Here is a 25593-nt window from a genome sequence, read left to right as displayed (position 1 = left end):
CCCGAATCAGGTTGCGATTGGCGTCATCTCCGAGCTCCTCTTGCGTGCGCCGAGCTTATCCGCTGCATTTTCACCGTTGTCGTCCTCCAGAGTCGTGTCCGGAATAAGACCCTTGTCTTGGAGGAAGTTCACACAGAGCGGATGGAGAGAGAAGATCTCATTTCTGCACTGGGGAATCCTCCTGAGTATTGTCGACAGCATCATCCTCACCACCACGGCCGAAAATCTTGCCCTTGACGACGTCGACTACATCCTCGATGCGGTTCACAACCTCATTACTAAGAACACCCTTTGCCACTTCTTTGGCGAACCCGTCAGTCTTTCCGCCTCTGTCGTCAACCTCTGCTGTGTCGTCAACCTTTTCTGTCCTGTCAACTTTAGCTGCGTTATCGACCTTTGGAGAATCTGGGGCAGAATCCGGACGGGGAGATGGGCGCTTGCGGTTGAATCGGATTCTCCGCCGTACACTTCGCTTTTGAGGGGCTTGCGCAGCGTTTACAGCTGGCTGGATCTCTTCTTCATTGGCCTGGTTGAGAAGATGCTCGATAACGAGGAGAATTCCACCGCTGGCTACGCCTCCGGCTACGTTACCAAAAGAAGCGCCAATCTTGTTGTTCTTATTGCTGTGTGAAATGGCTGTTTCGGATGTTGGCTTGGGGAGACGAGCAGCGCTGGCTGGACCGATAAGGGAAATGAGGGCAATGGTGTGCTTCATTTTCAATAGGTCTGTTAGATTGAATTTTGCTTGACCGGGGCTCTTCGAGAAGGTCAACCTGAGAGAGACGGCTGAGGAAATGTAAGGTAGGTTGAGACAGATGTTGGAGGGAGTGTTCGAGGCTTGCCAGAAGCCGATTAAGGATTCAAAAGAGAACGTGAAGCAAACAAACCTTCCAGAGGTTGAATTTCAAGACTGTTTGAAAAGGAGTGCTTCCCGAAAGTGGAGATGATGAAATGAAGAGAATGTTTTTTGGACTTGCCAGAAGTCCTGTGAAGGAGTGGATTGTTGATATCGATATTTGAGTTGATGATAGAGACAGATTTCAATGCTGATGAGGAGGACGGTGCTGGCCTCTCTTATACTGAAAATGGATCTCATCACCTTACCCACCTGCCTGCTCAGACCATGGCAGCCTCGTGCTTCCGGTCCTGGACGCCTGGTGTCGTAGAGTTTCAACCTGAAGCTCAGAACCAGCCCTGCAACACGGCACCGTTGACCATAGCCTTGGCCTGTGTTGTATCAACTTGATGCCTGAATGTCTACGGCGAGGCTCATGCTGGCGCACGCCACACAGAAAGACCAGACAGAATACTGTTGCAGGATGTGGCCGATACCTGACTTGTCTGAAAATAGATGACTAAAAACCCGAGGACTGGGCAGTGCTTTACATTGTACCACACACAGAGAGGGCGCATCTGGGAGTTACGAAGCACAATAGACTCCTAAGTAGGTCATACCATCACATGTCCAGACCAGAATGACACATCGCTACACCAAACACCAAACACAAGCCCCAGGAGATAGTTTCAGAACGTTCAATTATCCCTTGACACCTCTTAGACCTTCTTGGCTGTTTTCTTATGTCCAGGCCTATCCCGCAAAATCCACAGACCTAGGCAGATAGTATCCAGCGAGGTCATTCTATACTTGTTAGCTACATGTTGTTGCAAGGTACTTTTTCAGGTTGGAGATACAGACAGCTTTCGGGATTCACTCAGACATATGTCAGGGGCTAATGATCTCTGCTCAAAGTGCCTGGGTGAGATGACTGGGGTACTTCAAATTTCGCCCATCAGGTAAGGTACCTTATCACGTTGTGGACAAAGTACTTGGCACCGCAAAAGTAAGTCAACGGAATAGTGTCTGGAAGACGCCCCAACAGGTAAGTAAGAGGCCTCGGAAGGTAGTTAATGGGCGTTCTGATTATCGTTTTAGGTCTGTTGGTTCTTTCTCGAGGCCAATTTTTTCTTTCAAAAGGCATAAGTCAACAATTATAATACATTTTATCTAGCTTACAGTGGTAGTTATTTTGTCCAGAGTGTGCTTATGAAAGTTGTTGCGGCTCTCGATGTCATAGCTCTAGGTTGTACAAGTTTCTTAGTATGACCACAATTGGTGTGATCTTGTTGTCACATTACTGTTCAGGGATGTGGCTTGTGAGATGTGTGTAGCATTATGGTGTATCGTGAAAAGCTCTGCTGGTCTGGGGACCTTGTACGGCCGAAGATGGTTTCACTCTCTATACAACGTCTTGTGCACAGTCGTCATACATAGGGCCTATCCAAAGATACTAGAGATGCGTGAAGAGAGAGGTTTATAATTATAGGTAGCGAGAAGGGGGACAAACATGACCGATATTATGTGTCGTTGTTGATACTGATGTTGAACACATGAGTTCAAGTCAAATGGACACTTCGGCTATCAAGTAATAGAGAGGAAGGTATTATCAATATCGGCCTTGGCCCTTACCGGCCAAGGTATCCAGGGCTAGCACGTGGGCATCAAGCTGCCCTTGGGTTTGATGGATTCTTGACCGACAATCGTTTGTTATTGACTTTTCAGTTTCACGGAGACCACAACTTGCCCTCCACTTCTCACACATCTTGTTAAAATTTGGTTGCCAATGCTGCCACACTGCATGGGTTCAAGGTGCCGAGATCCTTAGATAGCCTGGGATTGGTGGTAGTGCTGGTGGAATCAGGATTGCCCTTTTAGTAACTGCAGAATGTGGTCATCGACTGCTGAGTATCAGATCGAGAACTCTCTTGGAAATGACTGATATATCGCTTCATCCCCCGTCTAGCTCAGAGTCGTTGGTGGTTGGGACGTCGGAGATGAGGATGAAGCTCCGCCGGCCGACCGGCTCGACACACCAGTCGGGCATGACTGATATCCAAGAATTGTTTATGTTGTTGCATTTTTGGGGCACCCGACCCCTCCCATGGTCTGCATTTACTTTCCAGATCACCAGGTAACTCGCTGAGCTGTCACCTGCAAAGTACACTGGAATTAAGAAGCCCGAAGTTGTGCTGTCAGTGCCCCGGTTCCCCCGCACAAAGGATAGCCGTTCTGAGCCAATCAACAGGCGGTCAATTGCCAGGCCCACAGTGGATAGCACGTTGAGGCCCACTGCCTGCCCCGCGATTCTGAGCTCGGCATTGGCAGCCATTCCATTGGTCCGCCAGTCCCGGGAATGGCCGAGAACAGCTAAGCGGAACAAACGCCAAGAAACACGAGCAAAGGGCAGCCCTGCCACAGTCCACCATCTTTTGGGCGTCGACTCGACGTCAGAACGACATCCCGCGCACGGGAACAAGCGGCTGCGATTTCATACATCTTGTGCCACCACCCACGACTTCACTTCACCGACTTTCGATTTTTTCGCGCAGGAACCCTACGACTCATTCGTCGCCTTACATTTATCTGTCCTTCGTCCAGCGACTTGCCTACACACCCTGTACCGATACGACCGAGCGCCCACTGGCCATTTCCACGAGTCAAGCATTCGAAGCCAGTCATTGATAGGGGCGACTTCACAGCCCAACAGGACGGACAGGGACGGTATTTTCTCGCCGCACGGATTTAGACTTCGACCGAGCGCGAGTCCAAGCATCAAGAAGAAGGACCGCGACCCATATTTCGACCGAAGACCTGTAAAACAATCAATCCACTCGGGAGTGCGAGGAAAGAATAGGTTATCATCGCTCCAGCTACGCCAACACCAAACACCAAGACTGCGATAAAACAAGTGATAGGGGTCTTCTCACCCCCTTCTCCATCCCTGCATAGCCGACCACCATGTCTTCCCAACGCCCCTTTTTCCTGTCCACCTTCTTTGCCGCATTCCGTCAACAGCCGCCCTCGGCCCTATCAGCACAACAACCAAATAAGCACACCACTCAGGCTTCCTCAGGAGTAGGATCATCGTCTACCGCAACGCCACGATCGATATCCGCCTCGGCCACGGCCGCGCAGTCACAGGCTACTTCGCCTTCGACGTCAACATCTGCCTCCCGAACAGGGGTGATTGGACAGCTGCCACTGCACTCCCCACGACATCACCATACCGCTGGCATACCCATTCCGCACTCGGGAGGAAGAAGGCGAGGAAGCGACAGCAGCAGTGAAGGGTTTCGAGATGCACTAGGGACAGAGAAGCTGTATATTGGTGGAAGAACCGCCACAGGGGAAGAAAAGTTCTTCAAACTGGGTGTTATACGAAGGGTCCGGAGTGGGGATAGGCTCTCGTTGGACAGGCTAAGCCTGTGATGTTGAGTCAACAGCATGACATGAGGTTGAAACATGGCATTTTTTTTTGGGATTATTCTTTTTTTATTGACATGGCGTTGGGTTGTATGATTGGGTTATTAGGTAAACATTGATGGGCGGTCACGGAATCATGGGAAGTTATACATATACATAACTACATTACAAACAAGGAACAGGACTGGGTGGAGCGACTGCCTCGGGTATAAGAGGCCTCAAAAAAAAGGGAAGAAACTACAGTTGGCGTAGCATGGGACATATTGGGAGGCCGAGGCCCACAGAATAGGATAGCAGGTAGATGTCTGCATATGGGAGTATTTTGGAGAAAGATACAATGAAGTTGTTGTGTTCTTCACACTCAGCATCACTACCACCAATCAAAGAGAGACTTAACCAGTGTTGTTTACGACCTGCCGACGCCAGTCCCCAAATCTACCCGCAACCATAGCTGCAACCCCCTCTACCACATAAACCTCTGCAATCTCCCCGAATCGAGTACATTCCCCTCGCTATCCTTCCATACATAGGGCCTAAACAGAAACAGGTACATTGTCACCGCATTGACACCCACAAACCAGGTCGTCTCGAGAACGAGCCGCAGATCGATCCTTTTGCCGATGCCAACGGAGGCAAAAGACCAGGAAGGGACTAACAGCCGGTAGAATACCCAGGGCAGAATAAAATATCTGGGTTCAACTAGTGGGGCGGTAACCAGAGAGAGGGCGGTGGTCAGAAGCCAGAGGATGGCCGTTGATGTGGTGGGGGTGGTGTCTGAGACTGAAGAGGGGGAGTCGAGCAGGGTCAATTGCCCATCGCTCTCAGGAGCTGCCTTTGGCTGGGCGGGAGCAGTCCGTGGTTTTGGCCCCGAGGGCTGGGTTGTTGATGGGGTGGTGGTAGACAGGCTTCCCCATACCAGCCATCTTGCTACGGTGTAGGGGATCACCAGCAGGAGGCGGATGAGCGGGGAGCGGAGGATGGTGTACCGGAAGATGTAGAACATGTAGTGCCTGTTGTCTGCGAGGGTGAAGGGGTGGATGATGGTGTTGTACCTGACTACTGCTGCGGATAGGAGGGCGGTGAGGAGGGCCCAGGGGATGGTGAACAGGGCGTTGGGGCGGAGAATGAGCGAGTGGATAGTTTGCAGAGGGCGTGTGATGAACCCAAGAACGGAAGGGGCGAATAGGGGCAGGGAAAAGAAGGCGAAGAAAGGCCAGATGTAGAGCATCTGAGCGAGGTGAATGGTTGCGATGTGATTAGATTTATCCCCTGAAGCAACGTTAGTAGCGGCCCGTGAGAAGAACAAAGCAAAGGTGAACCCACCAAGGACAACGCCTTCGTTCCAGGCTACAAAGCCAGCGAATAGACCGAGAATAGTGAGGTGAGGCCATATCTGGCGCAGGACCTTGACCGGGTTGCAGAGAGCAATCACAGCAATGGTGAGGAGACAAAAGAACCAGTCTAAAAAGTCAGCCTATGCATAACCGCATCAACGTACTGACAAGATAACTCACCATCAGGCCCTGAGTTGCTCAGTGGCGGGTCATGAAGTGTAGTGAGAAACTCTTGAGCACCTGGCTTGACAGACCGCAGAGTGTAAACAGCCTCCAAGCCGCCCATATAGACGACAACCCAGAAGACATTGGTCTGGCGCATGAAGAGGGCAGCCACACCCAGGATGACAGTCCACACATCACTCAAAAGACCTGGTCGCTCCGGCCCGACTCGTTGCAGATGGTGTCGGTAAGAGAGAAGCACCGCCAAGGTCGACAGGGGATCAGTGTAGTAGAGACCCGAGAAGAAAAAGACAACTGGCATCAAGGCGGTGTTGATGGCCGTGTGAAACGAGTATAGGGACAGGTTTCTTGAAGCAACCTTGCCGACCCGCTCAGCCTGCCTCCTTTCGATCAGATTGCGGCATTGCGCTGCAGCAGCAACAGTTACTAGAACAACCGAGAGATTGTGGAAACGCAAGGTCGAGGTTTCACATGTGAGCATTGTTATCTTGTTGTATACCACGGAAAAGAGGTAACTGATAGTCACCTCGGAATTAGCGGGCATGAAATGAGGAAAAGGGGCAATAGGTAAAAACCGTACAGGCCGGGAGGGGTAGTGATCTTGTCATCCCACTGCCGGTATCTCCCTTCGCAGTATACTTGTGCTTGGGGTATATGGAAGAACTCGTCCTATGACACGTTAGCACCCTAAATCATCAGGGGCTGGCTAAACCGACTTACAAGATACGGTTCTGGAACATAGCGGTTGACCAGGAGCGTCCAAGCTCCGCCAGATAGGCTGAGCAGAAATAATGAAGTGCTGACGAGAGCATATGAGACCCATGGCGATTTTGTTATTTGTGAAGGCGATGCTGAAGTCCTTACTGGTGGGCAGATGAGCCATGCTAGAAACATTGATGTAAGAATGGCTGTCATCAGAGCTTGGGCGCGTAAGCTCTGAGCCCAAATATCGAAGGCATCCTTCAGATTTCTCTGCGCATCATTGACAAAAGCCAGAAGTAGATCTTGTAAAGAGCCAACCATGACATCGACAAAGTGTTTGCTGCGAGCATGTGCTTGTTCAAGGGTTGATGTGTAGAGAAATTAGAAGCCTCTCTTTTGGCCATCTTACAACTGTCCCCTGGCCCACAGGGTCCGTGCGTTGAAGAGTGAGAGTGAGATGCACCAGAGACTCACTTCACGGTAGAAAACAGATCCCTATCTTCGAGTTCGTAGGGATAGATATTTGAGCCTGGGAATTTTTGTTGAATGATGTCTATAGAATTTTTTCATTTTTACAAGCCTCGAAATCACAGGAGGCGGCGTCAAAATGCCCATTAAACCCACTACCCCCAGCGCCAAAAACCACAGCCCGTCATACGATCCCAAAAATTGATTTAGAACGGCTAGAAAGGTCAGAAACATGAAAAGGTCACCAGGGAATCAGGTAACTCACGTTGTCGGCGGGGTGGACCTTCTTGGTGAAGAAGTTTTGGAGAGAAGCACCAACGACAGGGATGTTCTGTGCCCGTTAGTAAGTAGTGGTACAAGACGTCTGTTGAAGGGGTGGGAACGTACGCCGAGAACATCGTTGTAGACCTTGGGAACGCCGGAGGTGAAGAAGATGACAGTGAACAGGGCAACGCCGCCGAAAACGCCGGCCTTGACACCACTGTAACGGGTTAGTATCATTTTGCTCAGCATCTGATCTCCTGTCCAACAAGACAATATCTCCAACCAAAAAAAATCTGCTACCATAAGTCCATGATCTCTTCTTGAACTTTAAGGGAGAAGCCAAACATCACCGCCCATCCAATCGTATCCTTCCAAATCGCCCTCTAAACCACCGTCCCCCCTCCAGCGAAGCCTCCTATAATTATTTGCGACTTACAGGTTGGTCACAGTCTTGGCGGTGATGGTGCCAACATGAGGCTGGAATTGGTACCTGGGAACATAGAGTCAGCGCCTGATCTGACGCAGATAAATCTTCGCTTCTTCGGCATGGCTGGTCGGGCGTCCTCCAATGTATGATTACTGTCGGGAGGGTCTGAACATCGAGGGGAGAGGCTGGTATCGGTCGGGGCTTACTTAGGGCCATAGGGGCTCTTGTACTCGGGGTAGGCCGCACGGCGAACGGGAGTCTTGAACATGACGTCGTTAGCAAAGATGCTTAGGTTTGTCTGGGCTTGCTGGAAAAGCCCTGCTGTGGGCTAGACGTGTGCGAATTGGTTGGGCGAGCACTGGGGCACTCACAGGAAAAGGCATCTTGACTACCGCAGCAAAAAAGGAACGAGGTGGTGCTTCAATGGCTGTCGAAACAAGGTCGAATCGGCTGTTGGATTTGGTGGTGTTGCGCGAGATTCTTTGCCGGATACAGCCGGGTCCGGCTTGTTGGCCTGAGGCACGAACTCAGCCCAGAGCGCGCCAAGCTTTCACGTGCGGGTACCTGTCCCCTTGAAGATCCCCGCTGTAAGCCGCTCTTACACAACCCACCAAGCTCCAGCGCAAGGATCAAGTGAATTCGGTGACATTTGCAGACCAAAATAAAATCTCCGGACGTGGCTGTTTCTTTGCAATCTGCTTTCCATACCACGACTTCGACTCAGCACTTCGGATTGCTACTTTCTTCGCGATTCTCTGCCATAAAAAACACATCACAATGGACAAAAAGCTCGACGCCTCCTTCGAACGCGTTGAAAAGGCGCTCGCCGTGCTCATCGACTCGATGACAAAGTTCACGCCCTCCGAGAAGGCCGCCAATGACGTCGTCAAGGCTGAGCGCGAACTCTTTCTCGGTCTGGAGGAGCTCGAGGTTCACCAAAGAAACGTTGCCCGCATAAAGCAGCTAAAGCAAGAGACCGAAGCCCTCGATGCCCAAACAAAACAAACCATCAGCGCCCTCTGGGAAATGCGCAAGGAGCTCGTCGCAGTCGCCCCGACCAAGTTCTCCCCAGCCAAAGAAGAGAAATACCCCTTTACCACGCAGCAACTCCTCGACTACGCCCGGCGCATAAGTCGCAACACCCTCCCCCCACCAGGCGTCACAAACGGTGTCGATCTCTCAACCGCCGCCCCCACCACCCCCGACGACCAAGCTGCTACAGGACCTAATGCCAGTTTCGCAACCTCAATAGGTGGCGGTGGTGGTGGTAGCGGTAGCGGGCAGGGAACAGCAGCTTCGACTCCGGCGCCAGGTGTTCAAGATTCGTTTGTCTCCCAAGTCCCCTCCCAGTCCCAGACAGGCGCCACCGAGCTGCCCGTCCACCTCAAGCCCGCCGTCAACCCGCTCGAAAATGCACCCTTCTTCACCTTCCCGACTATCGATCGCATCCGAAGCGGCGCCCTAGCTCAATACCAAGACCTCATCAACCGCGGCATCGACCCCAAGAACTACGACCCAGAAGAGGAGGAGCGGCGCATTAAGCAGGAGGAGCAGGACCGCAAGGACGCCGAGGAGCGCGCCAGACAAGAGAGGGAGGAGCAAGATCGCAGAATGCGCGAGGAGAGAGAGCGCATGGCGAGGGAGCGCGAGCTGGCCAGACAGCAGCAGCAGCAACAGGAGGGTGGCATGGATCGCAGGGGGAGCGTTCTTGCGCCTGGGCAAGCGGGTGGTCAACCTGCCAGAGCGGCACCTAAGCAGTTTACCTTTTTGGACGAGGATGACGACGACGAGGATGAGGACTAGAAGTCTTATTTCATAACTATACCCTTGTGACTTTTGTAAATTGCTCTGCTAGCTCAGCTGTTGGACTTTGGAATGTCAAACCAAATGAGGAGAGATGATACCGAATAGTATGGACAGATCCTTTTGGCAACACAAAATGATACCCAATAATTATTGAATGATGTGATGATACAAAAAAAAAAGTCAACACAATTGAAACAACGTCTTTTGCCAACTGCTCATCCGTCCACAACCCCAACCCCCAGGCCTAACACACCCCGCAAAAAAAAGTAGTAGTACAAACAGAACCTAACTGCTAGTCAAAATGATCTCGAGGCAGGAAAATCCAAACCGTTTCTTCCATTTCTCCTGTTGCTTTTCTCTTTCCATTGTCACCGAAAAAAAACAAAAAAAAAAAAACACAAATAATGCCGCCCGCTAAACCGTCTTCCACCCTTTATCCGCCGCCCCTTCGATATCCAGTATCAACCCAGTCTAGTCAATCTTGATGGAAGAGTAAATCTTGCGCACAAACAGCCAGCTGGCAAAATATCCGATGGTGCCTACATCATGTCAGCATTGGTGACGATGGTGGAAAGGGGTACCCGGGGGAAACTCACCAGTCAGGATGAAGAACAAAAAGGAAATCAAGGCGCTGTACCCAATGTACAACACACTTCCCGCAAACCCGCTCAAAGACAGCTTGGTAACCCAGTAGATGAGGGCGTTGAGGAAGATATACCCACCGCTTGTACCAGCAGCCAAGAAAGCCCTCCACTGCCAGTTGTAGTTCTCAGCGCATAGCAAGAAGTAAACCAGCAGCACGGTGACGGCGGCGCAAGTGATGATCATCAAGCCGTAGCACAGAAACAAGAACCCAAACATGTAGTAGATCCGGCTGAACCAGATCGACGTCATAATAAAGTAAAGCTCCACGAAGATGGCGCCAAAGGGAAGCAGACCAACGAGAAGCATGCTGGGAATGGGCTTGAGATATGTGGTGACTGGCGGGATCTGGCGAGGAATCTGGTTGGTGCGCACAGGAGGTTCGATCGCGGGTGCACGGAAGGCAAGCCAGGAGCCAGCGAACGAAAGGGGAACACTGATGAGGAACCAAATGAAGATGAGCACGAGCATGGTGGTAAATGGCACGGCGCCGGATGACTCCTCGGCCCACAGGAAGAGGTCGAGCAGAAAGAAGACGGCGAAGACGATCCCAGGCACCAAGAGAGGAGTCAGGATGATGTTGAGCTTCCACTTCTCGCCCTGGAGCGACTTGTACATGCGAGCAGAGGTGTAGCCACCGACAAAGCCCAAAACCGTGTAAAGGAGGACCATGATGGTGCCGAGAGAACCGCGATTGGACGGGGAGAGAAAGCCTAGCAGGGCAAAGGCAATGGTGAAGCCAGCCATGACGAAGAGCTGGGTGCCGTTGCCCAAGAATACGGAGAGGAGGAGTGGATGGGAAGGATTGCGGAAGACGTCGCCATGGACGAGCTTCCAGCCGGAGTCCTCCTGCACGCCATCTTCCAGCACAGAAGTTCCAGACAGGTCATCGAGGTTGATCTGATCCAAACGGTTGTACCGCGCAATGTCCTTCTTCAGAGCCCGGACCAAGACGGACATGACAGTTAGGACGAGGAAGATGACAATGACAGACGAGTTGATGAGGGAGAACCACTGAATCTTGGGGTCGTACACATGGAGGTACTTGTCCCATCTGGTGGCCCAAGCAGTCGAAGACTCGATCCAGTATACGCTGTAGGTGAACCGCACCTTGGTGTCGCCTGTCTCGCTCAGCTCGACGATGTCCGGTGCTGTGTTGCAAGTGTCCGGGCCGATCTCGCCAGTGTACTTCCTCGACTCGGGCTGGACAATGACGCCGACAACACGGTACTGGCCGTCGTTTCCGTTGACCTCGTGATACTCGATAACGATGTCGTAGTGGTTGTTGAACTTGATTCGGCCATCGTCTAGCTGCTCGCCCAACAGGAAACCGGGGTTCGTAAACTCAGTGTCGGACAAGACATCGATTGTCTTCTGGCCTGCCGGAAGCCCATCCACCAGCCAGTTGAGACTGACACCTTCTTGAATCTGCTGGTTTATGAACTGGGCCGCGTTCTTTCCGTATGTCACCTCGCACTGCTTCTTGCAGGTTTCGTTGTGCTTCATCTTGAGCTCGAAGGCCGATGTTTTGATTCTGTCTCCAAACAAGATGCTTCCCAAGCTCTCCCCCACAGGTTGCCCTCCCCCTTCTGGCGCGCAGAACTGAAATGTTGGGTGGTAGTAATCCCATGATAATACTGAATGTAATACTGAATCTGCATCGCCGACTGGTCGAATCGCGTTGACGTAGAGTGGTACGGCGTCATCCTGCTTGTATGAGGTCGGCGCAACACCTGGAAGGTAGAAAGCTGATGTGAGTTGGGGAAGGGCGAGCAGGGAGATCAAGAGCGTTGCCCCTGAGGGCGCGTGGCTTTGTAGTTGCATTGTGGTTTCGGATGTGTAATCTGTGGCTGCTCGAGTTAGGAATAGAAAGGCAAAGAAAAAGAAAATAACAACCGGTTCTGATAGCAACGGCGCATGGGGCTGAAGTCGTCACCGTGCAGCGCTAGGTTTGGGGCAGTCTGGGTGGGTTTGGGCTTCGCGATCAGGGGAAAGTGAACTTGGCGAACGTACTGTGACTGGAAGTGGGAAACGAGCCGTCTGCTACCCGTCCGCGGGTTCAGCCTTATAACAAAGAATGTCTCATGCAGAATGGTTGGGAAATCATGGGAGGGTCATCGGAGGCATTGAAAGGTGGGCAAGTCTAAAAAAGAAAAAAAGAAAAATGGCGTCGCAGCTTTCGAAGCTTCCGACAAGTCAAGAACAGCTGGCCAACAGCAGCTTGGGGTGGTCGTGAGCGGCTGCCTTGTTCGTCAGGTCGGTCTTGGTACTGCATGGCAGTTGCGAGTCGGAGAATCCTCGGATGGAGATAAGGCAAACCGATAAGCCGTCTGTGTCTTTGTTACCGGGGTCAGAGAGCCAGCGGCCCCATAAAAAAGTCTCGAGGTGGGGCTTCAGAGTCGCAAAAGATTTTGTTCATCCAATTCGTCTGTTCTGCACCCATCCATCTACTGCCTTCCACAGCAATAATGGCGGCACCAGCAACCCTTCCAGCACTGCTGGATGCTCTTACCAAGTCGATATCAACCACTCTTGAAGCTGCACCAAAACTCACAAACTTCGAACTACCAAAAGACGGCATCTCCCTCCTCGACGTGAAGAACGAGCTGCTCCTCTCCTACCTCCAGAATCTCGTTTTCTTAATTCTTCTGAAGCTGCGCCAGGCGAGAAATGGTGGAACCAAAGACCAGGAAGAGGAACAGAACCTCGATGACCTCGTAGTCAACAAACTCGTCGAACTTCGACTCTACCTCGAGAAGGGCGCCCGGCCACTCGAGGACAAGCTGAGATACCAGATTGACAAGGTGCTCCGAGCTGCCGATGACGCGGAACGGAGTACAAGGGCGGCAGAGGAGGCAGCGGCTGCCAATGTCGAGTCCGAGTCGGAAGCTGGCAGCGACAATGAAGGAGAGGACGAGGTCAATGAACTCCACGCTCGGGCTTCTGCTGCTTACCAGGCCCGCGCCAACCTCTCCGCAATCACTCGCCCGGCTGGTGCGAAATACGCGAGCAAGGAGGGAGACAAGTCCGGAGTGTACCGCCCACCCAAGATTTCAGCAACCTCGATGCCCACGTTCGACAGGCGCGAGAAAAAGGAGAAGCCTATGAAGTCGGCCACCCTCGACGAGTTCATTCAAGACGAAATGTCATCTATCCCTATGGCCCAACCCAGTATTGGTACCACGATTATGCAAGGTGGTCGCAAGATCAAGACTGCTTCTGAGCGTGCCAAGGAGGATGAGAGACGCGAGTACGAAGAACGGAACTTTGTCCGTCTGCCCAAGGAGAGCAAGAAGGACCGCAAGAAGAGGGGTTTGACCGAGGGCCGCCGGATGAACTATGGTGGTGAGGAATGGAGAGGGTTGAGCGAAGGGCTGGACAGAATCAGCCAGTTGACGCGCGGCAAGAGCTCCGGTGGTGGCACCAAGGCGCTATTGGAAAAGAGCCGAAAGAGAGGCATCGATACCGTCGATGGCCCGCGTGGCGGCGGCGGTGGTGGTGCTGACATGGGTGAAAGATACCAAAAGAAGTTGAAGATGTTGGAAAAGGGCCGCGGAAGAAACAGGAAGTGAAGGGATTTTAATTGGTCAATAATATACACTCTATACCCAGGTCTATTCAAACAGCCATCGATCATTTTGCGCGTCGTGTCCGTCGTATCTATTCATCAATTCAAACATGGCTCAAATGCTAACGCCGGCATCACGCCCTTGATCTGTTCTTGGGCCCTGGCCTATCCTGTTTCTTATACTGTCCTCAAGTGTGACCACCCATGCTGGAAGTGCATAGCCAAGGCCAAAGAACACGAACAATGCCCACTTACAGCGGAAGGGATTGAACGCCACGCAAAAGACGAGCCACCAGACAAGCTCGAGATAAGTAAAGAACTCGAACGGCCCAGCTGGGGATGCAGCCTTGCGTAGTCTCGTCATGTCGATCCAACGCTTCATCCAGAACGGACTCGGTCTGGTCAACGAATCCACCAGAAACTCGAGCAGAATCCCCGTGTAGATGCCGATGTGCCAATTGCCGACCGTTTCAATCGCGTTCATGTACGTGCAGTTGATGCATATGCTGGGATGGTTGGGTGGGAATGTCTGGAGATACCAGTTGGGCGGGGCCATAGGGCTTTTGGAAGCATGAGCCTGGCAGGAAAAAGCCGACAAGCTGTGGTCTCCCAAAACCCTGTTGCCATCACAACAATATCGCCCTCAATGATATCCTGCTTGCCTTGACCACCAGGCTCGACACCCTTTTTTTTTCTCCGATTAATCTTCACCCCCTTTTTTCGGTAAGCTGCTCAATATCACACCTCACCCACTCCACCTTATTCGACCTCAGCTTCTCCATAATGTCCGAGTTCACCATCGGCGTATCGGTAAACTCCTGCCCGAAGATGTTCAGCGTCAGCAGCATGTTCCAGATTGCATTTCGGAGAATGATCCACCCCCTTTCTTATCCTGGTACATGCCCTCCACTTTGGTACTGAAATTCGTTCGAGAGCCGAGACCGTAACGATTCCATAGGTCGCGGACTTGAGTCAGAATCTGTTGACGATCGGGGTAGCCATGGTCCCAATCTTACCGAGGGGTGAAATCGGTACATGAGGGAGTGGATTTGGAGGCTGGAGGTGTTGTTGACGTGGGACCAGATGCCGCCGAGGTTGTCGGGGGAGCCGGACTCGAAGAGGGTGACGTCGAAGCCGTGGCCTATGCAGTGGGCTGCGGAGGTTACGCCTGTGATTCCGGCGCCGATGATGGCAATTTTGGGGCGGGAGGGGAGGTGGGAGTTGGGGTTGGGAGCGGTTGGAGAGAGGATTTTGTCGAGGAGGAACTAGATTATTTGGAAGAGGAGGAGTACTGGGTGGAAGAGGAGGTCGGAGAGGCGGGATGGGGGGAGTCGGAGGCCGTTTTTGCCGCCAAATGCGAAGGCGAGAATGTTAGATGTGGTACTGTGTTATTGCGGTAGTGTGAGAACGTGGTAGTGTGAGAATGCGGTGATGTGACAATGTGTTTAAGGGGTAAAGGGTTTCTGTTTGTCCCAAGATGGAGTGCTGGACGATGTCTTCCTGGTTGGACCCTGTCCTGCACCTCTGTGCCAGAAGGATTCTTCTTTTTTGTTTAATCCTGACCCATCTTTCTGATGGTCCTGGTGCTGCACTGAACCCCCGGTTAGTTGTTGATTTAAACTGTCAGCGGCTGCTAACCAACGGCCCGGTGTTACTTGGATAGTTGATGTCATCCAGGATGTCAGTAAAAAAACATGTGAAAATGCCCCCACATGTGATTCGCGACTGCTTCTCTTGTACAACCAAGACATTGTCGTGGATTAAGCCACCAAAAGAGACAGCCAATTGTCTGGTCTGTTACTGATTATTATCACCAATTACCTAGAATGATGTTTTGTTCGGTAATTGAGCTCCTCCAAAAGTGCTGGAAGCTTGCAGTTCTGGCTCGTGCCTCAGCAGCGATCTCCTGCTGACAAAAAAAGGGGCTAAACTGAACTTCAATGACATCTCGTTTTCCCATGTTTGCTCCCCCCTACCTGCCAGACATCCTGTGCACCCAGAACAATCCCTCCTCCATTCATTTCAGTGATCCCCGCCGCACCGACACACAGCTGTTGCCATTGGCTGCCCAAGTGAGGCCCACAGTCCCAGATGCAGTGAGGCCTGCCACTACTTTCGGGAACCCGCCTACCATAACTCACTTCCATGTATCTGGAATCCTGTGGCTGCAGGCAAACACAGGAATGTGTCACGATGGTTCTGTTCATATGCCCAATGGGCAATACTAAACAAACGGGCGGTGCATCTCTTTCCAGTCAACATCGCAAGGCGAACAGATGGATAAACGATGCAATGACCGGCCGATAACATCTTCTCGAGGCACCCTGCATACAATGGAGGCAGATATCTTGAAAGCGAAAGAGGGAATCTTTCGTTGCTCGTCGAGTTGAGTTATTGAAAAATTCAAAGCTTTGCTCAGCACATTCCTGATAGAACACAAGAATTTCCTCGCAGTTTTAGACATCACAACCACAGACCGCAGACCACCGTCACTCTCACGTTTTTGGCTCTTCCTCACAATGAAGAAAAACACCAAGTCTACTGCTTCCAAAAAGCAACAGTGGGACTCGGCACTCATCCTTCCTCGGGTCGAAGAGCGCGTATCAGACAAGGACGAAGACTATGCTTCATTTTCGTCCTGGTACAGCAGCACTAGTGGTGTGTTCAACCTTCGAGATATCGTCGTCGCCATCCAAAGAGGAGACACTTGCGACAGAATTCGATCGCTCTTGAGCCCTCACCAGACGGAACTCCAGTCGCTGAAGTTCAAGCATGAGATCTGCGGGACCGTCGATGACATTCCTGCATTTTTCTTCGTTGTCGAGAGTGGCAGTGCCGAGATGATCAGAATGTGGGCGTCTTACGGTGGAGAGGTCAACACTGAGTACCGAGAAGTTTCGTTGTTGGTCTACGCTATGGTTCGCTGTTTGTCCCCCAAGGCCGATGGGCCTGTGATGGTGGCCACCCTTCTGAGTCTTGGTGCATCTATCGACTCTGTCCCTCCACCATTTTATTTGCCCATCGACCGAGACCTTCCCGAGGCCGGCCCTTCCGATGCTGAGCTTGCAGTCTTCAGGCAGGCCAAGACTGGATGGGTCTTGGGTCCTGTTCGCCGATTGCTCACGGACGCGTTGAACTCTTGCTTCACTCTGCGATACGCTCTGCACCGGGCCTCAATAACCGAGCCGCTCTCTGGCGCCAATCAAGCTATCGCAAAGAAGCATTCGGCCACCGGGCTGTTGGGGGTCCATTACTTTCTTGTGGGCCAAACCCAGGCGTGCCAGTCGCTGGTGGAGATCTTCATGGCGTAAGTTGGTGGCCTACCTACTACCCACACCACTCGTGAACATGGTGAAGCATGAGCCTGACATCTTGAGTGTACAGCCAACTAGCCTTGGGGGCTGATCGACCGATAATTTTGCTGTTCGCAGGACCTAGCGGCCATGGGAAGACTGAGCTAGCGCAGAACATGGGAAAGCTTCTGTCTTTGGATCTCCAAACAGTTGATTGCACCAATTTGCGCACCTCGATGGATCTCTTTGGTCCCTTCTTTCCATTTGCAGGCTATGAACAGGGCTCAGTTGTCAACAACTTCCTCGACGAGCATAAAAGCCAGCGGTCCATTGTGTTTCTCGACGAGTTTGAAAAAACACAGCCGAACGTGCAAGAAGCGCTGCTACTTCCCTTCCAAAGCGGTAAGAAAAAGGAATTTTGACGCCCACCTATTAGACAAAAACTTATTTCAATACCTGCAGGTCTGTACCTCGACCGTCGGAACCAGCAGATCGTGGATTGCTCCAAGACCATCTGGATCCTCGCAACCAATGCGTTTGACGACACCATCCTTTCCTTTTGCAAGACTCACTACCGTGAGTTATTCACCAACACTGTTGGCCTTGACAAGAGGGCATCACATCAGGCGAGAGCGCTCGGGAAGAAGTTGTCGGCCATGATCAAGAAAGAAGCTATCGGGAAGTTTGGCGTGGGTTGCTCCCTCGTCAGCTTTGAAGCTCGTGTAGTCTAACCGCATCACGCAGGCACCCTTGACTGGCCGCATCACATCGGTGATACCCTTCCTCACCTTTTCACCTACCGAGCAAGCAGCCGTGGCATGCAAGGAAATGGACCGTTTGGGACGGAAGCTGGCCCACCCAGTCAAGCTGTGCGACGACTTGAAGCTCTACCGCCCTGTCGGAAACATGAAGCTGCAGATTCCCTTCAGCTACTCTGTTTGCAAGGTGCTGGCATCGCAAGGTTATGATGATCAACTGGGCGCACGCAGCATCATCAACACCGTTGACAGCGAGGTGGCGCTGCCATTGGTTACACAGTACCTTGCTGCGCGGGAGGAGATCTCTGAAGACGATGAGGAGTCCTGTTTCACGATCACCGTTGACGCCGATTTGGGGATGATTGAAGTTGTAGAGAAGCAGGACACACTTCCTGATGAAGTCGGTCTTGTCCTCAACTCTTTGAGGGGGAAGATCTGAGGTGGCATTACCTGAAGGCCCTCTACGCGTAACCGCGCACAAGCGCAGCTTTGGTTTGGTAGCTGTTGGATCCGATGAGATGAAGATTGTTGCAGTGTATTATAGTTGGGATAAGTAAAAGAGAAATGAGTCGATATATTTTCGTTTCGAATTCCATGGGTTCATGATCCGACGACGTTGTGGTACCTACCAACCGGGTTTGTTCCGAGGGACCGGCCCGGGGCCGACCCAGGGCCGACCTTCAAGGGCTCCGGTCGGCTCCGGTCGGCTGCACCGGGAGGTCTGACAGACGACCTCTCCCAATTTGTTCAACCACTACAATAAAATGACATCTTACAAGTCTGCGTAGACCGGTGAGCCGGTGATGCAAAACCTCTTTTGACTCAACATTGCGACCCTACCGAAGAAACCCTCGCAAGCAACTGTGAGAAACGCAAGCTTCACCATCCGTTCGCCTTTCTCGATCCCATTTGGTTGGATAGCTTGAAGATCACGACGAGTCTCTGCACATCGGTAACGGAATCTTTTTGCGTAAATGTGCACCATGAAATCGACCTCGCAGGCAAGGTCTGGCTACAGGTGGCAGTCTTTGAAACGCTGCACGTTTGGAAGAACACACGAACCATCCGAGCTGGCCCACCCCTCTCGGACCGAGACAGGTCCCCTGATCGGCAACTCGATCGAAAGATCCTCAAAAGGCAGAATGCTTCTTTTATTCTTTCTCAATTCTTATTTCTTGAACTCTTTGACGATACCACACCTGCTACTCCGCACTTTCTGCCAGCATCAAAACGAACCATGATGCAGCCACTACCCTCACCGCGGTATTATACCGATCTCCCCAACAATGACGACCACCACCACGATGACGAATTTGATGTTTCATCCCAAAACGCGCGCAGCGACAACTCCAGAGCTGCGCTCATGAACGACGATCATGAGGAAAAGTCTTGGGCTATTGATACAGAGGGGCGACAACATGCACATGTTGCCACATCATGTCAATGCCAGTCAAATCAACCGAGAAAGAAGAGGAGATGGATGTGCAAGACTATCATGTCCGTCAGATCACTTCTAGACACAGTCATGCTGGTGGTGATTCTGGTGTTGGTTGCTGAGAGGCGGTGGCCGGAATATTCCATCCTGCCAGGGAAACAAAACAATGAAGGGGCAAAGGGTGAAATAGGGGGTGATATCACCGGGTTTGCGCCATATTGTATGTCTCCCCTGATTCTGACAAGACAGACACCCGGGCCGTTGCGTGCTAAGTTTCGATTGTGCATAGTCTCTCAACAGATAACAACCTTCCAACCCGACCCTCTTTTCGTCCCAGACAACAGCTCTGATTTTTTCACCGAGGCCGTCAGGAAGAAGTGGCTGGGAATCGTTCCTCGTATGCGTACTCAACCTGTTGCTCTCTTTGTTTCCATACTGACAGTCAGTCTCAGGCGGACTCGGCTACGTGACTGTCAACAAAACCTCCTCCAACGGCCAAGATTCATTTGACAATCTCCCGCACCCCCTGAAAGAGTATCCATCGTCAACCTTCACCACCTCGGTAACCCATCAGATCCACTGCCTTCACACCATTGCCGGGGTGGTAGCAGCCTACGAGTCCAACAGATTGGACATGCTTCCAGAGGAGGGAGCGTGGCATTTGAATCATTGTTTTGATTACCTGAGACAGAGCATAATGTGCTGCGGTGATGTTGCACTGGAGGGGCAGCACACAACGTTTCCAGAGGACTTTACAGGGAGCGATGGCTGGGATGCGAAGCATGTTTGTCGGGATTATGGGGAAGTTTTGGAGTACTTGGAGGCAAACAGGGCCGATGACCAGGTTTGGATATGAACGATCAGAGACTAGGGCTGCACGTTGGCCGAGAACTCGAGGGTGAGATGCATTAATTGGAGGCGTTTGGGCTACTAGGATGGGCTGGCTTTTGATTTAACGGCGTTCGGGCACTACCATGATGATGGCAATGAAGACCAAATCCAATCACGCCAGTGAGAACATGCTTGCGGTGATGCCCGATGTAGGCTTTCCCAGTTCAAGTTCCCCATCCATGATGCCATGGACGTATGCCTCACCCAGCAATACCCATCTTTCTTCCGCGTCGGAGACAGAGGCTAGGGCGGGTTGCTTTCGGATGGCGTAAGGGCAATGACTCCCGCTGGGAATGAAAATCGTGTCTTCCAGATCCGCTGTGCCTGGGCACAGCCCGACATACCCTTTATTCGAAATAAAAGCTCGGCTTCCATAAAGTGATGTCAGAACATTGCGGTATGTAAGGTACCAAACTCCAAATGAATCAGCTCCGGGGTCGTATAGTTTTGTTGCGCTTTCCAACAGCGCGAATAATTCTTGGGACACCTGGGTGGCTCGCCGTTGATGCATCACATCGTTCAGTTCCTTGTCGGCCGACATTATACGCCACCTGGCCGTCTGGGGTGTGTACTTCTCGCTGAGAGATAGGAACCGGTCAATATCATCGATACGCAACTTGGCCGACTCCCAGTTGAAATCGTCGGCGAGGTCAGCAACCCACAAAGATCCAACATCTTGGATTGTGTCCACGATGTAGCCTTTGAGTACGAGTACGCGGCCATCTTCACCCCTAGCAAGCACCTCAGCTCTGGTGTCACCCCCGGCATTGTAGAGCGGTATTCCCTTGTCGCCGCTGTAACCCAGCCACGGGGGACGTTGTTGTTGCGACCAGTCCGGGACCCAAGAAGGTAGTCTGGGATTTCGCTGCCGACACAGACCAAGAAAGCCTAGATCCCCATCTTCGTACAAATACCTGGCCAATGAAGTGTAGACGTCTACCCAATCCGCCCCTGGTGTCATAAACCTGTCAAGCATTTCTCCGTCACTGGACATCCCTCTCAATGCATTGACCTTGTCCTGGGGATATCTACACCCTAACAAGCCTCCGGAATCTCCAACATAGAGCTGCAGAAGCAAGTCCTTCAAGCGAAGGCCAAGCTCTCCTTGCAAGTACTTCTTCCTCAGACCCAGTGTTTGTGCCGCCCTGGAGCTGAAGGCTCTCGGAATCATGCCAGTTCTTCTGACATAGACGCCAAAAGCAATCAGTTTCCCGAGATAAGTCTTTGCGTTTCCGATCGACCTTGCTTCCAAGATGAACCACAAGACCAAGAAGAGATGCGCAGCCCAGAGATGCTCCCATCTGATCCTCTCCGCCCCAACAGCAAACACGCAGCCGCCATCACCTCGCTCATGGTCCGGTGCCATGACAAGCTCCTGAATAACCCAGGCCCGGCCGAACCAAGGCCGATGGAACAAATCCAACGCTGCCGAAGCAGGAATCTTGGGGCGCGGCCAGGTTATTCCCCCCCTCTCTTGCTTGATCATTTTGAAGATCTTGTCTCTAATCGCAGTTCGCCTCCTTTTTTCCTCAGGTTCATCATCGAGATGGTCGAAATTGGGCCAATGCTGCATATCCTGCTCCCGCAGGATGACCGCGTCAGCATCCCACACCTTCTTTCCCACTCTTCTCAGCTGCTGCACCGCTCTTGCCGTGTCGGGATTGGGACTGTCGCCAAGGTGGACAATAACCCTTTCACAGTTGCGGTAGACCTGATCCATCTGTTTAATCTGGCCTTCTTTCTCGACGTTGTCCACTTGGTTGATGCAGACCGCATCTACCCATATTGGCAGACCGGACTGCAGCTCAGGAGTCAAAAGCGAGGTGAGCGCCGAGTGCAGATTTGGGGTGACAATGAAGGGTTTGTTGTCTACCAAGATTGATGGCGCAGATGAGTCGGACGCTGTTTTGGGTGTTCCCCAGACGTAAGAGAGAGCGAGGTACGGAACCGGAGAAGAAAGTGGGGTTGTGATGAGGCGGAAGCTGAGCGTTGACGAAGAAGGGACCAGTGACAGCAGCCGGATCTCGCCGGGAGGGAGCGACGAGGAGTGCTTAAAAATCTCTTTGGTAGACATGATCTCGTCCGACTTGTCATATTCAGACAGGCATTCGGAAACTGTCGAGTCTGACCGGAAAAGATTGTGAAGCGCAACCCTGGTAGGCATATTCATTTGTTTTTGAGCAACGAGGAGGGCTGGTTACACCCATCTCAGCCGCACCTCTGATAGCCCCTGAGCAGAACACCAGGTGGCGGACAGACGGCGACAGCTGGAGGAAGCCATGACAACTTATCAATTTTCTGTTTCGAGACTCAACACTCACGTTTTAGGAATCGGATACGGCCCTGTCGGATGAATACCAGCAAGTATTGTTCTCTTGTTTTGTTGGGCGGGATCATACTGCCGGGCTTCACTGAGGACAAGGTCGCTGCCGATAAACATCTACAAAACAACAAACTCTAAGACGAGGAGCATTTCAATGTGTATCCTTCAGGTGCTGATGAGATCATTAGGTATTTTAATACCTTACATCTACAGAACCGCTCATTCTGCTGCGTGTAAATACGAGAATCGATGCTCAATCCCTTGAGAACAGTGGATGGAGGTGATGTGGCTCCTGTTTTTCTTCTGTATGGCTTATACCGATATGCTACATCCTCAGCTCTTGTTACTCACTCACGCTAAACCAATTACTGGCCTCCCGCTTCAGCCTCCAGCTCGCACTGTTCAAGGCCCCGCTCCTCCACGGGGTTGTTTGTCCCATTGGCCTCTTGCGGTGTCAGTGGCAGTTTAGGTAAAGCAGGTGACACTCCAAGAACGGATCGGCGTGACGTGCACGAATGACCAACAGGTATTGTACTAAGACGCTTTTCAAGACAACCAGGGCCCAAAAGGGACTCTCAAGTGTCAGAGAGCCTATGATCCCATCGGAAGGTATCCGGGGCAGAACAGTGGGCTGAGGTTTGCAACCAGTCCAACTCCGGCTTGGTGCAAAAATGCCCTGCATAAGTCGCTCGTCGCTTGCCCAACTAGACAACAGCAGTTTTCGGCTGCCTTCTCTTTGCCCAGGCCTTGATGTGTAGAACGCTTGCTTGGAGACTCGACGTCGTTATGACTAAGGAAGGTGTTCCAAGGGGATATTGTGGATGGGATTTCAAGCAAAATACTCTTAGAGACGGGAGCGGGGATCTGAAGTTCCCAATAGGATCCCCCCCCCCAAATTCCGTTCCGTAAACGTTGAAACCTGCACCACAACTAATGCTGCTCCGTAGTGTTTGCAGCCGTCCTGCCTCTGATGTTGCGTGATGTGGCATGTCCAATGGCGCTGCATCGTGAAAGGTGCACGCCATGCAGCGTGATATGCAGCTTCTGCCGGGTTGCAAACAGTCTTGTGGATGTGGATTTCGATTGCAAGGCCTTGCCAATGCTCTGGAGCTTTCCAGGTCAACATCGTTTTCCTGTCCTTGTCGATTTCCGTTTTCCAAGCAATCTCTGCTACCCAACAGGATACCAAAGATTCAGCAAACAGAAGCACAATGGAGTTTGAAGGGATAATTCCCCCAGCGGTCATGATCAGCTCGAACACCATGGCTGTTGATGAGGAGTTGCTGCCTCTGGCCCCTGCATTCTTGGACCTGGCATACACTTCATTCGACCCCTATTCCCATCAGGCCAGTTTCCCGCATCATCAACCGCCAGATCCCACATATGGAGGTGGCAATCACCATCAGGGTCTGAACATTGGCAGCCCGGGTCCCAATTTGTCTTTGCCAGCACTAACCCAAGCTTTGCAGAACCGATCGGCTTATACCACAGTGCCGGTATGATGCTTGCCGTAGATCCGCAGTCGATCGGATATGCCTATGTGCCGAATTGCCAGTCTTTGATGCCGGTGTCGACGCCCCTACAGCTACCGGTCCAGCCCTCAACCCAGACCCAAAACCAGCGGAGTATCAACACGAACACGCTCAGAATCGGGGACGCAGAAGCTGTGTGGCAGTTTTATGATGGACGTTTCCAACTCTTTGAACAGCGAGGATGCATCATCCTGGCCAGGATCCTGATCAAGATCATCGCCCCGAAGAAGAAGCATCACTACCCTTATACCAAAGGCGACAGCGCCGCGCCGCCTTGGTGGCCACAAGATGGTGGGGTGGACGAGAATGACAGAATTCGACATGTTGACCCTTCCTACATTCCCAAGACACGTTAGCTTCCCGCCTTTCCTCACATATGTGTCCGGTGTTAACGCTTTAAACTGCAGCGCGAATTCGTCTCCTTGTTCACCTCATCAGACTCATCACGGAGCCCCATCACCGACAGCATCCCGAGATCCAAGAGGCTAATTTTAACATTGGGCGCTTGGAATCGGTAGTCATGGAGACCATCTCAACCTGGTTTCAAGAAGAGCCCCGGAATGGGGCAAAGAGGCCAATCCTGGAGGAAATATTCCATGTTGCCAAAGCAGAGGCATCGTTCAAGGCTGGCCAGATTGGTATGGAGCACCTCCATTCCCACGATTCATCCAACTGCTGACCAGTGGCCACCGTAAACAGACGACCAATCCATCATCCACGTCTGGCCAGCCAAAACCCTTCGACCCAAATACAGCAAACGAAGCGCCGCTTACAACCCCACCGCCAACGACTTTGACCTCGAACTCCCACCCGACATGAGTGACCTCGCCCCCGATCCGCAGTTTGCCGGGTCAGTGCTGGCGCCGGGTTCGGTACCCGAGGTCTGTCTCGAGGTTCCACCTGGTCCGACGGGGTCCGGGCAAGATATCCCGGCACCTGTTGGCAGTGCGGTGTCATTGCCTTCCCTGCCGCTGCCGATCGATATGATTTGGCTTCCTGCTATGGCGGGAGAGTATGTGGTCGACAATGGGCAGGATGTGCAGACGGAGACGTATACTGATCAAACCAAGCTGATGCAGCATGGGTATGCTGTTGGCGGAGAGGAACAACTTGCGGGAGTGGCGTATATGTCTGTTGGGTTTCCGCAACTCTGCCATGCTGGGGAAAATGTGCATGCAGCGGCGTTTCAGACTGGGGTTATTGTTTGATTGAGATGCGAGACTGTTTGCTGCATTGGGCGGTGGTGTGTGGAGGTGTCAGGAGAGTGTGCAGAGGCTGACAACTTGTCAGCTACAAGCGATGACGGGACGAGTTTCTGATCCGTCAAAAAGAAATGTGTGCATTAAGCAAGCAATGAAAGGCCAAGGACATAAGTGCGCGTTAAATAAATTCCGTAGCGGTTACACTTGATCATTGGCCTCTCTGGTTGTCGGGGTTGCAGGTCTGGAACATCACCGCGACAGGTTGCAAAGAACGGTGGAAAGCGCCAGCATCCAATCATGGTGGGTTGTGGGGTCCCCAAGAATTAGCCTCGTCTTGATTAGGTGGGACACAGGATGCCCGACGGGCAGCGTAATCCCCGACTGCTTGTGAAAGGCATCGAGAATGGAAAGAGCCATCACTCACCTCGAGAGAAGAGTGCCAGGAACCATATATCAGACCCAAATAAGCAAATCCTCTGGGAGAGTGCTTATGAAGCCCCCGAG

General features: G+C 52.1%; 12 protein-coding genes across 12 annotated transcripts; 6 read left to right on the top strand and 6 right to left on the bottom strand.

The window, feature by feature from the left end:
- Positions 1-157: 157 nt before the first annotated feature.
- On the bottom strand, positions 158-715 carry QC761_122505 (uncharacterized protein; the record flags this gene model as incomplete). The annotated part of the gene is made up of 1 exon (XM_062875511.1): positions 158-715. The coding sequence occupies one exon, from the start codon at positions 713-715 to the stop codon at positions 158-160; it is 558 nt and encodes a 185-aa protein (XP_062736074.1).
- A 3081-nt stretch (positions 716-3796) lies between these two features.
- Positions 3797-4267, top strand: QC761_122500 (uncharacterized protein; the record flags this gene model as incomplete). The annotated part of the gene is made up of 1 exon (XM_062875510.1): positions 3797-4267. The coding sequence occupies one exon, from the start codon at positions 3797-3799 to the stop codon at positions 4265-4267; it is 471 nt and encodes a 156-aa protein (XP_062736073.1).
- Positions 4268-4570: 303 nt separating this feature from the next.
- Positions 4571-6866, bottom strand: ALG10 (glucosyltransferase). The gene is made up of 5 exons (XM_062875509.1): positions 6499-6866; positions 6354-6447; positions 5776-6306; positions 5585-5722; positions 4571-5530 (listed from the first exon to the last, which is right to left on the bottom strand). Exons 1-5 carry the CDS (start codon positions 6799-6801, stop codon positions 4725-4727), a joined length of 1872 nt encoding a protein of 623 aa, XP_062736072.1. The 5' UTR covers positions 6802-6866; the 3' UTR covers positions 4571-4724.
- Positions 6867-6989: 123 nt separating this feature from the next.
- QC761_122480 (uncharacterized protein) lies at positions 6990-8466 on the bottom strand. Its single transcript, XM_062875508.1, has 6 exons — positions 8011-8466; positions 7846-7898; positions 7649-7702; positions 7336-7429; positions 7214-7279; positions 6990-7163 (listed from the first exon to the last, which is right to left on the bottom strand). Exons 1-6 carry the CDS (start codon positions 8020-8022, stop codon positions 7155-7157), a joined length of 288 nt encoding a protein of 95 aa, XP_062736071.1. The 5' UTR covers positions 8023-8466; the 3' UTR covers positions 6990-7154.
- On the top strand, positions 8417-9442 carry QC761_122470 (uncharacterized protein; the record flags this gene model as incomplete). Its single annotated transcript, XM_062875507.1, has 1 exon — positions 8417-9442. The coding sequence occupies one exon, from the start codon at positions 8417-8419 to the stop codon at positions 9440-9442; it is 1026 nt and encodes a 341-aa protein (XP_062736070.1).
- A 21-nt stretch (positions 9443-9463) lies between these two features.
- On the bottom strand, positions 9464-12629 carry TMN2 (Transmembrane 9 superfamily member 2). Its single transcript, XM_062875506.1, has 3 exons — positions 12101-12629; positions 10042-11937; positions 9464-9984 (listed from the first exon to the last, which is right to left on the bottom strand). Exons 2-3 carry the CDS (start codon positions 11909-11911, stop codon positions 9917-9919), a joined length of 1938 nt encoding a protein of 645 aa, XP_062736069.1. The 5' UTR covers positions 11912-11937; positions 12101-12629; the 3' UTR covers positions 9464-9916.
- On the top strand, positions 12556-13659 carry QC761_122450 (uncharacterized protein; the record flags this gene model as incomplete). Its single annotated transcript, XM_062875505.1, has 1 exon — positions 12556-13659. One exon carries the CDS (start codon positions 12556-12558, stop codon positions 13657-13659), a length of 1104 nt encoding a protein of 367 aa, XP_062736068.1.
- A 111-nt stretch (positions 13660-13770) lies between these two features.
- QC761_122440 (uncharacterized protein) lies at positions 13771-14503 on the bottom strand (the record flags this gene model as incomplete). The annotated part of the gene is made up of 2 exons (XM_062875504.1): positions 13771-14272; positions 14367-14503. 2 exons carry the CDS (start codon positions 14501-14503, stop codon positions 13771-13773), a joined length of 639 nt encoding a protein of 212 aa, XP_062736067.1.
- A 1330-nt stretch (positions 14504-15833) lies between these two features.
- QC761_122420 (uncharacterized protein) lies at positions 15834-18145 on the top strand (the record flags this gene model as incomplete). Its single annotated transcript, XM_062875503.1, has 5 exons — positions 15834-16962; positions 17040-17350; positions 17411-17637; positions 17693-17815; positions 17861-18145. Exons 1-5 carry the CDS (start codon positions 16175-16177, stop codon positions 18143-18145), a joined length of 1734 nt encoding a protein of 577 aa, XP_062736066.1. The 5' UTR covers positions 15834-16174.
- Positions 18146-18943: 798 nt separating this feature from the next.
- Positions 18944-20149, top strand: QC761_122415 (uncharacterized protein; the record flags this gene model as incomplete). The annotated part of the gene is made up of 3 exons (XM_062875502.1): positions 18944-19361; positions 19431-19538; positions 19594-20149. The coding sequence occupies 3 exons, from the start codon at positions 18944-18946 to the stop codon at positions 19995-19997; spliced, it is 930 nt and encodes a 309-aa protein (XP_062736065.1). The 3' UTR covers positions 19998-20149.
- Positions 20145-22202, bottom strand: QC761_122410 (uncharacterized protein; the record flags this gene model as incomplete). The annotated part of the gene is made up of 1 exon (XM_062875501.1): positions 20145-22202. One exon carries the CDS (start codon positions 22200-22202, stop codon positions 20145-20147), a length of 2058 nt encoding a protein of 685 aa, XP_062736064.1.
- A 1111-nt stretch (positions 22203-23313) lies between these two features.
- QC761_122405 (uncharacterized protein) lies at positions 23314-25206 on the top strand. Its single transcript, XM_062875500.1, has 4 exons — positions 23314-23762; positions 23825-24238; positions 24295-24525; positions 24587-25206. Exons 1-4 carry the CDS (start codon positions 23426-23428, stop codon positions 25093-25095), a joined length of 1491 nt encoding a protein of 496 aa, XP_062736063.1. The 5' UTR covers positions 23314-23425; the 3' UTR covers positions 25096-25206.
- The last annotated feature ends 387 nt before the right edge of the window (positions 25207-25593 follow it).

The sequence above is a fragment of the Podospora bellae-mahoneyi genome, assembly GCF_035222275.1.
Source record: "Podospora bellae-mahoneyi strain CBS 112042 chromosome 1 map unlocalized CBS112042p_1.2, whole genome shotgun sequence".
NCBI lineage: Eukaryota > Fungi > Ascomycota > Sordariomycetes > Sordariales > Podosporaceae > Podospora > Podospora bellae-mahoneyi.
This window is presented reverse-complemented; position numbering and strand designations above follow the sequence as displayed.

Bases quoted from the DNA above. Each gene is read 5' to 3' on its own strand.
- ALG10 (XM_062875509.1), bottom strand. From the start codon at position 6,801: ATGGTTGGCTCTTTACAAGATCTACTTCTGGCTTTTGTCAATGATGCG. The intron at 5,723-5,775 runs GTGAGTTATCTT...CTGACTTTTTAG, and splicing joins GAGCAACTCAGGGCCTGATG to ACTGGTTCTTTTGTCTCCTC. The intron at 5,531-5,584 runs GTGGGTTCACCT...ACGTTGCTTCAG, and splicing joins GAACGAAGGCGTTGTCCTTG to GGGATAAATCTAATCACATC.
- QC761_122480 (XM_062875508.1), bottom strand. The intron at 7,430-7,648 runs GTAAGTCGCAAA...AACCCGTTACAG, and splicing joins GCCAAGACTGTGACCAACCT to TGGTGTCAAGGCCGGCGTTT. The intron at 7,280-7,335 runs GTACGTTCCCAC...TAACGGGCACAG, and splicing joins TCTACAACGATGTTCTCGGC to AACATCCCTGTCGTTGGTGC.
- TMN2 (XM_062875506.1), bottom strand. From the start codon at position 11,911: ATGCAACTACAAAGCCACGCGCCCTCAGGGGCAACGCTCTTGATCTCC. The intron at 9,985-10,041 runs GTGAGTTTCCCC...GACATGATGTAG, and splicing joins TTTGTTCTTCATCCTGACTG to GCACCATCGGATATTTTGCC.
- QC761_122405 (XM_062875500.1), top strand. From the start codon at position 23,426: ATGTGGATTTCGATTGCAAGGCCTTGCCAATGCTCTGGAGCTTTCCAG. The intron at 23,763-23,824 runs GTCTGAACATTG...CAAGCTTTGCAG, and splicing joins AGGTGGCAATCACCATCAGG to AACCGATCGGCTTATACCAC. The intron at 24,239-24,294 runs GTTAGCTTCCCG...TTTAAACTGCAG, and splicing joins TTCCTACATTCCCAAGACAC to CGCGAATTCGTCTCCTTGTT.